Below are 13,492 nucleotides of genomic sequence, written 5' to 3' on the forward strand. Positions count from 1 at the left end.
CGCATTTATAATATTAGTATAGATTAACTAATTTGATGACGTCACACAATATATACAAATTTTAGTAAATACAACCGTTCAAAAATATCCTTGGAATATACCTAGAATGCTGGTGCTTTGAACTCTCGGAACTGATAGGCATGGTCTTCAGTGACTTAGCTAGGTGTGTTATAATAAGGCTAAGTAGGGTGTGGGGATGACTGACGTACGTAATTATTACTAAGCGATATCTTCGACGTCTACTGATTACTGTTTCAAAAGCTATCTACCATTACAAGGAAAAAAAGTTATCTGTATTTATATAATACTAGCTGTGTCCGCGACTACGAGCGCGTTGTTTGAATTTAAGTTATTTGGATATTGTAGCGTGATTTTATTTTTATTCTAAGTATATATAATTCTAAAATAAAAGTAGCCTAAGTTACTTCTTATTACATCCGCTATCTGACAGTGAAAGTCCCGTCGAAATCGGCTCAGTCGTTCCAGAGAATATCCGGAACTAAAATGTTATTTTGGTATATGTACCTTGTATACATACATATGCATTTAGTAAAAATGGGTTATTTTAATATTACAAACAGACACTCCAATTTTATTATATGTATAGATATAAACAAAAAGTATGTTAATAAATTGCCCATTTTTGTTACGGGTCCGGTACTTCTATCAGCCTTGCTACGCCATAGCATCTCTTGGCTCAGAAATTTAGACACAGTTTCTCAATAAGGTCTTTAGTTATACAAAAGTTATCGTGATTGTCAAATAAATTAAAAAGACATCAGTCATAAATGTGCAACAACTCACCTGGGTCATAACACTCGTTATTAAAACGAATGCCGTTACGGCAACGAGTAAAATATTCATTGTTACTCTATGATTGTTAAGAGATAATACCCAAACATTTATGTTACTTTCTCGTGTGTGTGGCTGGAACGCAATAATTTTCTAATTAAAATCGCGTTATCGACGCTTACGCAAATAATCTTGTTTAATTATTTTTTTTTTAATCGACGATGAATCTCTGAAATATGAGTATCCGTCAATATTTTTGAAATAATTAGAATCTAATTTAATTTTAAGTAAAGTTATAAGAAGATGCTTTGGTTGGAGGATTGCAGGGTCGCGGGCAAGTAGTCTAAAATGTTTGTGTCCCTAATTTGCATGACCGGATTTAGGGGAGGTTAATCGGCGCAACTGCCCTGGGGGCTGCACAGGAGGCCCTACAATAAAGGTTCCGAAGATTTAATAATTTTATTTTAGTAAAATCTCCATCTCAGTCAACTCCTTTGTTGCCCAGGGCCTCCACTCTTTCGTGGCCCCAGGGCTTCCAGACCTCCAAAATCCGGTCCTGCTAATTTGTATATCTATTTCAATTTGCTGTAGAGGGTGAAGGAAGGCATTGCGGAGAATCATGCAAATAAGTGAAATGAATAATGAGACACCATTCCGCAATTTTTGTTACACGGAATTGGAAAATTGCGACCTAACAAAGGATAATTCTATGTGACCTTGAGTTCGGCTTAATCGTATTAAGGATGGAAAATTGATTTGACTATTAATGTTTTTATGTACAAATAATAGGTCTGACATATCTCTTGGTTTTTCCTAGTTTTTCATGTTGAAATTTCTCACTCATAATAACATTATTTATAAATTATAGAAAGCGAGACAAAAAAATGGGCTACTTTACTGTTTAACACTCTGACACCCCTCAAACCGAACACAAATTGCAGTATTGCTTTTTAACGGTAGAATATGTGATGAGTGGATGGTACCTTCCCAGTAGTGATTGCACAGATTTCGACCTCCAAATAAAAATAAGTCTGTACAAATCACAAACTGGCTGATTACTTTATGAGATTATGTTTAATTATAATTAAACTTTTTTTTTATTTGCATGTATTATCATTAATGTTGTTTACACCTTTAAAGACGTATCACTCTGTATGTTACCCAAGTCAGATATTAATTTTAAGTGCTTAGTGATAAGTTGATGGTGTACTTTTTCCAATAAATAAATAATAATTATTATATAATATAATATTTAAAAACAATACACACAAAAACATTTCTCTATTTTATTTACGTATAAAAACTTTAAATAACAATTTTTTTGTAGGCGATAAACCTAGGCGATATTTCTAATGTTAATTTCAATTTTCGGGGAAAGGACTGATTATCCTTAACACAGGTTATTTATTTAGCCTAGCTAGGACAGCCAGTACTTGATCTGTGTTTCAACTATCTAACTGTTTATAAAGATGCTTTTTTGTGGAATAAATATTATTATTATTGTAATACAAAGGTATATATATATTTATTTGAAATAAAATATTATTGGTTACTGTTGTAAATTACAATTTTACGACCGAGTTACAAAAACATTTCTTGCAACAAATATGTATTTTCTTTTGGTTACAACTTCAATTATGCTTAACATATATTTATTTGAAGCAACAGTAAGATAATTTTGTATTTTTTACACTTTACTAAGTTTATTAAATATTTTTTCGTCATTTTAGCGACCGCTGAAATCAACTGGGTACCTACTACTGTCTAAAATGTTACCTAGTTTCTTATTGCACATTGTTTATTTTATTCATTTAATTTTTATTTAATTGTGCGTGTATAAATTTGTCTATGGCTTTTATTAAAATGTTTAATTTTTTTCTTGGGTGGACTGAAATTAATCTTCTACTGTTTCTCCGTTTATTTTTAAACTCAGATATCTTTTTAATTTTTTAAAAATGTGTTATTTCTTTATTGCGTTTTATTTCTAACAAGTGTGAACTTTCTGCCTGATCGTATTTATTCCGGATTGTATTCAATATGTGTGAGGTTTATTTATAGAAATTTTAATGATTCACAATACTTGCCTCGATTTTTATTTTCCGCTTATTTTTCTACACATAAAACCAGTAGTTTTGACTATATTTTAAATAATATAATAATAAATGTTAAAATTTAACTGTTAATAAAATGCCTTTCAGCCTCAACCAGACGGTTATAATCCGGAAATAAATGATCAATTTGAAAAAACCACAACATCGGACGACAAACCTTATAAATCCCTAAACTCTAATGTCATTGATGAGAACAATGAAATACTAGACAAAGAGTTCGAATCACACAAAGAAAACAAATCAGAACTAGCTAAAGTTGAAAACACCACACCCGTACTAAGCTTTTATAAAAAAATAACATTTGCCATACAATTATTTTTGTGTACACCGAAAATAAAATCCGTTCTTACAAATATAGGAACATGTATTGTAAATGGGGTGATGGAAATAGTTTCTTTCTATTTACCTGCACCGTTAATACCTCTCCTAGCAAGCGCAGCTGGTATGATCATACCATTCGAACCGGTAGTCATGTTGAGAAGACAAATGCCAGTAACTAGTTATAGAAGAGCATTAAAAACAGCTGTGAACGGTTTTCTAAATACATTTAATGTTTATAAATATGATAACGACGACGAAGATCCATATATGACGAGGAGATTTAATCGAAGATTTATGGATGGTCCTAAAGACGAAGTTAATACAAGCAAACCTTTTGATGAATAAGCTACTTTATTTTTAACGATGATTCTAATACTATAGATTGTTTTTCAAATATTTAAATCTCTTATACAGGAAATATTATCGTAATATGATAGTATGGTTGATTTCGAAAAGGTCGTTAATATTAAATTCATTATGAATATTAAAAAAAAAAAAAACCAAACAATTTTACAACATTTATACAATACTTATACATCAAAATTATTTTAAATATATCTTATGTTATTTAAATTATTGTGTATTTAATATTATAATCATTAATGTCTTGCAGTATCTTTGAGATTATTAAAATTATTACCAACATTAGTAGACATTGTAATAACACCAAAAAATGGACAAAAAAAAGTAGTTTTCACAACAGTTGACTTTTCTCTTAAACTATGTTTAGCTGGAGTAAAGATATCTACTTCTATTTTCTTCTTTCTTCTTGGTTTATCTTTAATTTTGACTGTTGTGTCATTTTTATTAAAATTATTGACAGTAGAAATTTCTTTCTTATTGAGTTTAAGTAATATGTTTTCTTTGTCAGTGTTTAAGGTCATTGCTTTGTCAGATAAATCAGCTTTGCGTAAACTTTTAGGCCTAGAGATCTCCATGCCTTCCCAAAAATGTCTAAAACCATTTTTATCTAAATATACTTTATCTGTTGGAAAATTTCCGCTGTTCCTTTTTTGTATAAAGTCTTTGAAATGATCTCTTACAACATGTAATGTTGGTTTAAGAATATTGTATTTTTCATTTCTAAACATTATTTTAGATATCTTCTGTAGGTCTATGTGTTCTTGGAATTGACCAGATGTTTGATGGAACTATAAAAAACAAAAGAATAATATAAAAATAAGCTACACGATTGGTTAAATGACCGCAATGACATTTTTTATTAGCAAATAGTCTGCTTAATTAAATGTCCTACGTAACTGTCGTTGTAATATTATAAATTATATTTCTAGACTTATATTATCGTAAGCTTCTTTCCCTGGTTTTACTTGGATATGATTCATGTTTTCCTTTTTTCTCTGGTAAATTGTTCCTTCCATCGTTAGGTACCTGGGGCTCTTCCGGCGCAATGGCCTAGTCTCTCTTGATAATGGGCATCGTGGGTGAAATCGGTCAAGAGGATATTGTTATTGCCGTCTAGGCAGCTCTCAAGCTCTTATAGGCATCCCTCGGCTTTGAGGGCTTGAGAGAGGAATACTGAGCATGTATTAGCGGCATCACCTTGCCCTTGCTTACTTTCTGCTACCTCCTCCAGTGCGATGACCACCTCTCGGAAGACGGGTGCCGATAAACTCTATTTGTATCGACAATGGTACTACCACTATGGATAGCAAGAGGATTTCATCTATGGCCACTGATAGGCTAAAAAGCTAAGGCCTCCACGAGACCTACATTAACAAAGTGTGACGTAACATGGCCATTACAGCAACACATTCAAAATAAGCTGATTAACACCTGATGCAGGTTGTTATAAATAAAACCATGTCTGACAAGTCATTGTGTGAACCTAAATGAGACCATTGACCAAGAGATTAAAGTGAGGTTGATGTACCTTCACCGTCACCGACCCATTGAGTTCAGATCCTCCATTCATCTACGCATCAGAGTTCGTTGAGTAAGAACTCCAATCTTCTGATAGTACAGAATCGTGACAGTCATAAATTTTTTTGGGGACACTTTGCAAAAAACAATGAAGGTAATTCCCCTTTGTCTATAATGAAAACGAACGTGGCGTGCCGAACTTAGGAAGTGAAGTCGGTTAGTCGGCAGGCTACGTGAAAACTGGGGTTTTATTATCGAAAAAATATTAAACCCAGTTTCAATTTCGTGCTTAGAAATGTAAAACATATTATACTTGAAGTTTGTTTAGTTTGCCAATGAGGGCGAACCTCAAAAAAAAAAATTTTAAATAAAATGATCGTGGTTCACTGTGATCCCCATGAACCAATGGGCCCATGCAACCATTGTTTGCATTGACAAAACTATTCCTAGTTAGTATTTTTTTTAACATAACTAGGCCAGATTTATTTGCTTAAACTTAAATCTTATGTAAACAATAAGTGCATCTTAAAATATATTTCAAATACGAAAATGAACACCTTACAAGAACTGCTGAATTAATACCCTTTTATAATCTTATTTGATGTAACTTACCGTAATACATAAAAACGTTAAGTATATAAAATCCATAGCGAAATGTTCTGGCGATGAATAATTGATTTTCATACGCAGAAATGTAATTATGATTCCGAACATTAACTTTTTACGCTTATAATACTATTTTTTCATTATCTCATTTTCTCGAATTCATTTTAACATGTTTTTATGTTTCTAAGTGAATTGTGAATAGGGTTTTGTTTCTTTTGAGTACTTTGATTATTTACGTTACTAATAGAAGTACCTTATGTTTACTTCGATCTTTTAATGTTGGCAAATAAAACTAGATCATATTACTAGTAGGTACTTAAAAAGTACAGTTAGCAGAAAAAGGCCTTTTTTTATGCATAACCCTTTTTCTAAGTAATATGATATAACTTTTTTACCCTCCTAAGAGATGGATTGAGTATCGTTGTTTTTTAGTGGGGACTAACCACCCAATCTTCATGTGGGATAGGACTTCTCCAGCGATACCAAAAAAATTGAGGTCTCACCTGGTGCATTGTTTTGTCGTCATTAATTAATTTAAAATAGTAAAATAACCTTATTGTTACATATTTCTATACTAATGTTACGCAATGGTCGAAATTCATCTATAAAAATTATTGAAAATTTGGGGAACACTTTTAAATATTTTTTTGTTGATAGCATTACAGCTCATTAATAGCAAGAACCAAAAATAATTGAATTGACAAAAGGAGGAAAAGGGTACTAAACCTTGCCTATTTAAGTATACTCGGTGACAAACTGAGAAAGTCGGATCAAAAAATTAAACTCATTCCAAAATTCACACGCAATCGCTTACACACATAGGTACTTTACATATATCTTCTATAGGCTTGTACGCGCTTGTAGGTTTGTACGCGCTTATCATAAAACCTAGTCATGATAATTTCAGTCGAATTTTCTGATTTATTGGCGTTCAATTTTTTTTTTTTTGATAATAAAATAAATAGTTAGGTACCTATTAAGTTTTTAAGATCTTATTAAAGTTAGTTTATGATAAGGTTTTGCTATTAAAATCATATTAAAATTATGTCCGCTTCAATGGACAAGGAAGTCTATATTAAAATTGACGTTTCTGTTCTCTTATCTGTTTTGTGTGCCACTGAGAAGCCAAAGGAGTTCTTTAAACAATATTTGGGTTTAAATAAAACTTCAAAGATAATTTTGCTTAAATATATTTGGAAACATACCTTGATGAAAGCGTAAACAATACCTAGCCTCACCAAAACATACCTTTCCTTTAAGCCGAAACAAATAAAATTGTTTTTTATATTGCAAGGAAAAAATCTCAATGAAATATTAAAATAAGTATATTACAAAAGATCTTCGTCGTTTTCAATTTATACAAATCCACCATAAATAAAGATTAAAAAAATAAAAATAAAATGTTGCCATCTTCATGTTATTGATAAATTTCCACTAGAGTTGTTGCGATACATAATTTATTAAAACAATTTTGTTGCTGTAAACAAATTTAAGGAGATAAAATATTTAAAACTTTACCGAATGTTTACTTAAACACTGAATTCTCTATTTCTTCCATTATTGCTTTAACATTCGGAAGAAAAAGACAGTATTTATTTACTAATCACCCGCTTAACAATGAAATTAAAAGGCCGCTAATATTGAAATAATTAAAATGACAAATTTAAATTCAGCTACAGTTAAAATAAAATATATTACACATATCTAGTGGAAATCCATCAGAGTTATACTTTTCGATACCGCCATTAGAATTGTAATCAACAACTAACATTAGTAAAAGTGCATGATAAACGTTTAAATATTGTCGAATGATATGATACTAAATTTAATAGTTCATTCATACAATCACGGGCACTTTTCGAATTGGTACCGTAATAATCACAATGTTGCCAATTAAAAAATTTAAACGTGACCTGATAAAAATAACTGTTTAAAATAAACGGCAGGTTTTTATTAATTTGACATAAAGGGATTTCTATTTCGATATATTTAAATAAGCAAATAAATAATGCTATTCATTATAAATGACAATTAAAAAAATATGACTACAGACAATAAAAAATAAACGTCATAAAATATGAAAAATAAAATATGGAATAGGTTTATTTTTTAAATTAATCAGTATATATCAAGTATTAGTGCTATTAAAGTAGTATAAAATTACAATAATTATTATAATAATAAAAACTTCAGAGAGTTAAAATTTACAAACTTTCGACGTCAAATTTAAATTCAAATCGCGCGAAAAAATTATGAAAAAATCGCGTTAAGTTTGCGTTATTCTGGTTATCATAATGCGTTATCACTTTTAAAGTTACGTTTAGAATATTATATTGTACGTACCTAGAGTTACATTCTATATATTTTTTACAGAATATCAACAAAGAAACAATTATTAAAAAATATCGCAATTTGAATTAGTGAAAGTTCTTTGAGTGAGATTTCAATGCAACGATTCTATGTCACGTTTATTCGCAACGGCTCAGAACGAGGTTTTACTTCTGTCACGTATAAAAGTGCATGTTTTAATATTTGTTTATTTGTAAAATAGTAATAGTGTTATTGTTTTGACGTTTTTGTTACAATGTCAATTTATAAACTAATTTAATTGAAACGAATTGTTATAATACTTCAGAATAATTATCGTGCATCGGCAAACATCGGAAACATTCGTATTATAATCTACAAAAACGTTTGTCTAAAGTAATTTGATCCTAAAACACTTTTAATTTAAACTCTATTACTAACTAATAAGTGTCAATGTCGTTTCTAAAAACAACAATAGTTTCAAGCTGTGCGAGTGAGACGGAAAAACCTATAAAACATTAGAACTAAGATTTTGGATCATATAGAGAAGCCACTCATTAAATTTCTCTCACTTTTTCAAATTGAATTATGAAAATCGTTATGACAGTCTGTAATTAGTGTACTAGTCATGCTAAAATATGATGTTAGCCGAAGCAGAACACTTACTCTGAAGTTCTGTACATGATGTAAGAAATTATCTCAAAAGGCATATGAAATATCGCAGTAATAGTTCTTTACAATTAATTATGAGCCCACGGTGTACAATTCAATGAAGAAACAAATTTATCTGGCCCGGCGACTGTCAATGTCATCGATTTCAGTGTTGCCATTATTATTTTTTTGCGCTAAATAGGGTAAAATAATTTCGTACAATTTTTGCAATTATTTATAATGACTCCTCATTTGACCTTTGCTGATATTGAAAAATGGTTTAAAAAAAACAAATCTGATCACTGAATTATATGGCGTCGTTAGTTTACCTGTCCAGATAAATTTGTAGCATTTTAAGTTGGTTATTTATTTAATAGACATAGAGAATGGACTAAGAGTTCCCTGTCAAGTAAATATGGGCGGATAAGTGTGACAGAGACGGAACGATTATGAACAAGGAAAGAAGACAGGTATCGGCCGCTCAATCGCTTCGTCTCTATATAAACAATGGTCAATTTTTTGATGCTATTCTTCAATCCATTCTCTATGTGTATGCTTACTAATAATTAGTTATTTTTCCTTAGATTTAATTTTACTTTTGACGTAAATATTGCTATTTATAATGAGGTTTTGACAAAATAATAATTAAAAACCAACCTATCAAAGACAAATTAATTGTTACAATTTTAGATAAAGGTACTCTGTCCTTCTCTTACACCGTAGTAACATCAAGTGTGACATTGACAGCAAACCTTATAGATTCGACACAACTACAGGTGCGAAAAGGACAAAATACCTGAGAAGTTTGCATCTCGATTAGGCCTACAGGTTATTATGTATGTGGACTTTTGTCCGTTAGTTTGACTAGTTGATTGGTGGATATGTACTCATATGCTAGAGGCTCGTGGACAATAACTACAATTCTATAGATATTACTATTGTAATATTATAAGACTTAAAAAGAATCATAGCAAGATTAAGACTAGTCGTATTTTAACCTAAGTTTCAGTCAATTCATTCATCATTCACAATCGATTAAAACGAACGATTCGATTTCATATTGATTTTTTTTTTATCAATAACAATATTATTATTATTTTATTTAGAAAAATATCAAGAAGATCGAATATAAAAAATGATTGTCGTGTTTATATTTCGTGATTTAAGCTCATCGGTAAATAAATTTACTTTTGTCCGTCTGTGAACCGAATGGTTGAAGTCGTGTAAGTATTATATTTACTTAAACAATATTTAAAATCGATTCTAAATTATTGCGAATATCATAAGTCGAAGTGACGAATTACATATTTTAATTATGAAAATAAATATGTATATATATTTATGCAATTTTTAAGTATTTTTTTTTAAGACAGCGTTTTTATACGAAAATATAGAAATATATGTTTATATACAAAGCTAGTGTTGTTAAAAAATATAGCGAGAATCGAATACTGATTAGAGAAACACTGGAAAAAATTATAATGTATTTAAACTATTTAAACCGCAAATAAATACAACATTTTAAAGTATCTTTTAAGCTAAAAGTATTTTTTAAATCTATAATACTATCGGTTGTATCGATCATGTGTGCATTATATCTAGTGTTGCCATATGCGAATCTGGCATTTTTTACAATTTGCCTAACCAGCCCGTAACATTTGAAAAATTTAAAACGCGTTTATGTACAATATATTCTTTTTTTAAATTCATAGACGAAAACGCTAATAGATTCAACACGCTAAACCGCCATATAACCACGTTGTCGCTTATTTAATAATTCTATAAAATTTATGAAACTTTCTATTTAATTAGATTTAAAATTTAGACCTAATATTTATCACGGAATAATTTTAATAAAAAAACAATTAATTGAGAAAAATCAAAGCGTGCAACACCAAAAGATTACCATATTAAAAATCTGCATAGCCATTTTAAAACCACAGACTAAAAAATGTCAAAAATTAGTGCCGCTAAATTTAAAACAATTTTTTAACACTTATGCTGTATTTTAGACCCGAATTCGTGTAATATATCGCAAGCCATTTCTAGATCATTCCGCGTGATACCCAATGCTCTCACTACAATGTCTTTTGGATAACCCTCCCCGACTAAACGAGCAATGTAGTCTAAATTTATATTTTCATACGACACATTATCACCGTACTTCCTGCCGTGCTTGTCGTGGGTCAGAGGATTGATTTTTTTGGCTGTAACAAAGAAAAAATAAGTTTAAAGAGTTGTTATATATTATAAGTTACAAAAACACATAAGGAGATGAAAGCATATTTCTGTCCTTATCGGTACATAATAATAAACTTACGGGCAACCGCTAATTCATTTTTCTCCACCGCAACATTTTCGTAAGGCGGATCCTTGATCTCTTCAGAAGGAAATTTCGGCATTGTCGTCGATTTCGTCGGCTGATTGTCCAAGCTTCCGCTAGTAGTTGACGGTAAAGATCTTTGTCTTGGCGGCGCTCTATTTTCCACTCTTGTATCTCGGTCGAAACTCGATCGATCGTTTTGTCTATCTGGTTTATCTGGTCGTTCTGGTGGATTTCGGAAGTCTATGTGTCTTTCTTGCATATATCTCTCCGTGTGCCTGTCCATGATTCTGTTCTCTGAATTAGATCTATCCGTTCTATTGTCTGAAACGCTTCTATTTTCTAACCATTCTGATGATCTGTCGTGTCTCTCCTTGTCTGCGAGTCGGTCGTTCTGGTGTCTGGTGTCGGCTAATCTGTCCGGAGCGGAACGTTCTGGCCGATCCGTTATGTGTCGTTCGGGTCGGTTGTCTGTGGATTTTTCTGGTTTAGGGTCCGATGGTGTTCTGTCTAATGGTTGTCGTTCGGGTGGCGGAGCGGGTAAAGGTCTACTGTTTGATTGGGGGGTGCAAGCTCGTCTTGGTTTTTCGAATGCTCTTGGATCTGGAGGTATCTGAAAAATGTTATAAAAATCTTTCATGTTGATGTTTTGTAAGGGAAGGGATAGGTCACGCGAAATGCTTAAGTCACTGATTTTATATGCCTTTATATTCACAAGTGATCCTCGTATTCAGCGAGATCAAGTGAAAGTATAGCCGAATCCTACTAATAGTAGAAGAGGCGTTTGGCCAAAATTTGGACATCTTACATAAAAAAGTGAGTTCGTGTATAAGAAAACTAAGACTAAACTTAATCTAACCGATTGAACAAGACTAAATTTGATCTAACTTTAAAAATAAAGGGGTTCAATACCCCTTTATTTTTAAATTGCTTTAAAGTCATAATTTAATAAATAATCTATTTTGCAGCTGTAAGATTTTAGAGTGATCAAAATAAACACTGTTCCTAAAACTATTCGATAATAAGACCATTTACCTAAAACAATTATATGAGTATTTAAAACTATTTTACCTCGTGATTCCTGGTATCGATGAGGCCCGTGATAGTCTCAGTTGAACCTGTGATGACGGAGGTGAGGCGATGTCTGGAATCTGGTTCAGGTTCCAGGGACGAGCGGCGACGAGGTTCTAATTGAAAAAAGAAATCTTTCTGTAAAATAATGTTATTAAAGGTTGAAGGCAAACGAGGAACGATATGTCTATGTATATGGACTTAGTCGGCTTATTATACCACAACGTGCTATTATCGGCTTTGAGGACAGAGGCTGCCAAGTAGATTGCCATTGCAACTAGTACTAGTACTTGTTGGCAAAACTTGTTGGTTTGTTTTTTATTATCGGCAGACTTTCTATTTCGTGTTCCGATACAGACTGAAGGGACTGTTGAAGGGCCTTCTCGTCAAGTTCGTGTTGTTAAAACTTTTGTCGTCCAATGGCAGAAAAGCCGAGGCATAGAAATTTGCATCTTTAAAACTGAGTTTTTTTTCCTTTTTAATATTGTCACTGAGATTTATTAACTTATAATAGCATGAATGTTACTTTTATAGTCTTTGGATAAATTCTCTTTTTTTAACAAAAAATCCAAGGGTGACTTTAGACACTCCGGCAAACAGCAATACTAGTATTGCAGTGGTCAGATTTGTAGGATGATTCGAGCAGCCAAACAGACCCGGCGAGAAGGCCCTTCGACAACAGCCTGTGTCGGAAAACGAGTCCGAAGGTCCGTCGCACCACGACGTACAACGTACCCACGACGGAGGCCGAGGCGAGGTCCTGCACGCTGGACGCGGCGGCGATGGTGTCGGCGGGCGACAGGCTCTTGCGCGGCGGCAGCGGCGGCGCGCGCAGCTCCCCGTACGCGTTCTCGGCGGGCGCGGGCGCGCGGCGCGCGGCGCGCGGCGAGTGTCGCGGCGACGCGCCGGCCGAGCGCACGCCGGGCCGCAGCGCGTCGATCGTCGACGTGGCCGCGTTGAACTCCGCCCAGTCCTGGGGCGGGGGCTCTTTGTAGTGGAATTCGTGTCTGACCCCACTTATTTACGTTTGGAAATCGTAATACGTAAAAATTCTTTTGTTGTCTCCCGAACTCGTCCTACTGACTTCGACACGGCCATCGTGCACAGTCGTAGGCTTCGAGTGGCCTCGCGTGCTTGATTTACGATGATTTATATACTCTTTTTAATTTCAATATTATTGTCGCTTGCAACTTGTAAAACGTGATAAATGATCTCTCTCACGTAAGCGTGGTGTAGAGCTGACGTGGCTCTCGGTTACAGCCATAGGGCTAGAACACGTAGTCGATGTACTTGAAATCAACTCCGGCAAGCAGTATTGAGCTTTCACGTGCTTCGTGTATTTAACATTAATCAGTGGAAAATTATTAATATATCAAATGAAATTCTGAAACATGTGTATCCAATATTCCCTGACCCGCCTTGAACGAGC

At 32.9% G+C, this 13,492-nt stretch overlaps 3 protein-coding genes across 3 annotated transcripts in view; 1 reads left to right on the top strand and 2 right to left on the bottom strand.

Moving 5' to 3' along the window:
* The first annotated feature begins 2,389 nt into the window (after positions 1-2,389).
* On the top strand, positions 2,390-3,580 carry LOC125074046. The gene is made up of 2 exons (XM_047685267.1): positions 2,390-2,459; positions 2,991-3,580. Exons 1-2 carry the CDS (start codon positions 2,400-2,402, stop codon positions 3,567-3,569), a joined length of 639 nt encoding a protein of 212 aa, XP_047541223.1. The 5' UTR covers positions 2,390-2,399; the 3' UTR covers positions 3,570-3,580.
* A 243-nt stretch (positions 3,581-3,823) lies between these two features.
* LOC125073873 lies at positions 3,824-5,157 on the bottom strand. The gene is made up of 3 exons (XM_047684956.1): positions 5,116-5,157; positions 4,762-4,830; positions 3,824-4,375 (listed from the first exon to the last, which is right to left on the bottom strand). The coding sequence occupies exons 1-3, from the start codon at positions 5,155-5,157 to the stop codon at positions 3,824-3,826; spliced, it is 663 nt and encodes a 220-aa protein (XP_047540912.1).
* A 4,939-nt stretch (positions 5,158-10,096) lies between these two features.
* Positions 10,097-13,492, bottom strand: part of LOC125074009 (E3 ubiquitin-protein ligase CBL) — a 77,136-nt gene continuing 73,740 nt past the window's right edge. Inside the window, exons 10-13 of the mRNA XM_047685173.1 lie at positions 12,799-13,036; positions 12,064-12,179; positions 10,990-11,605; positions 10,097-10,876 (exon numbers count right to left, since the gene is read on the bottom strand). Coding sequence (XP_047541129.1) covers positions 10,659-10,876; positions 10,990-11,605; positions 12,064-12,179; positions 12,799-13,036 — 1,188 coding nt within the window. The 3' untranslated portion in view covers positions 10,097-10,658. The remainder of the gene's footprint in view (positions 10,877-10,989; positions 11,606-12,063; positions 12,180-12,798; positions 13,037-13,492) is intronic.

Source organism: Vanessa atalanta, chromosome 26 (assembly GCF_905147765.1).
Source record: "Vanessa atalanta chromosome 26, ilVanAtal1.2, whole genome shotgun sequence".
Classification (NCBI taxonomy): Eukaryota; Metazoa; Arthropoda; class Insecta; order Lepidoptera; family Nymphalidae; genus Vanessa; species Vanessa atalanta.

Bases quoted from the DNA above. Each gene is read 5' to 3' on its own strand.
- LOC125074046 (XM_047685267.1), top strand. From the start codon at position 2,400: ATGTATTTTCTTTTGGTTACAACTTCAATTATGCTTAACATATATTTA. The intron at 2,460-2,990 runs GTAAGATAATTT...AATGCCTTTCAG, and splicing joins TATATTTATTTGAAGCAACA to CCTCAACCAGACGGTTATAA.
- LOC125073873 (XM_047684956.1), bottom strand. From the start codon at position 5,157: ATGAATGGAGGATCTGAACTCAATGGGTCGGTGACGGTGAAG. The intron at 4,831-5,115 runs GTACATCAACCT...GTCTTCCGAGAG, and splicing joins ATGGGTCGGTGACGGTGAAG to GTGGTCATCGCACTGGAGGA. The intron at 4,376-4,761 runs GTATTCCTCTCT...TGTTTTTTATAG, and splicing joins ATGCCGCTAATACATGCTCA to TTCCATCAAACATCTGGTCA.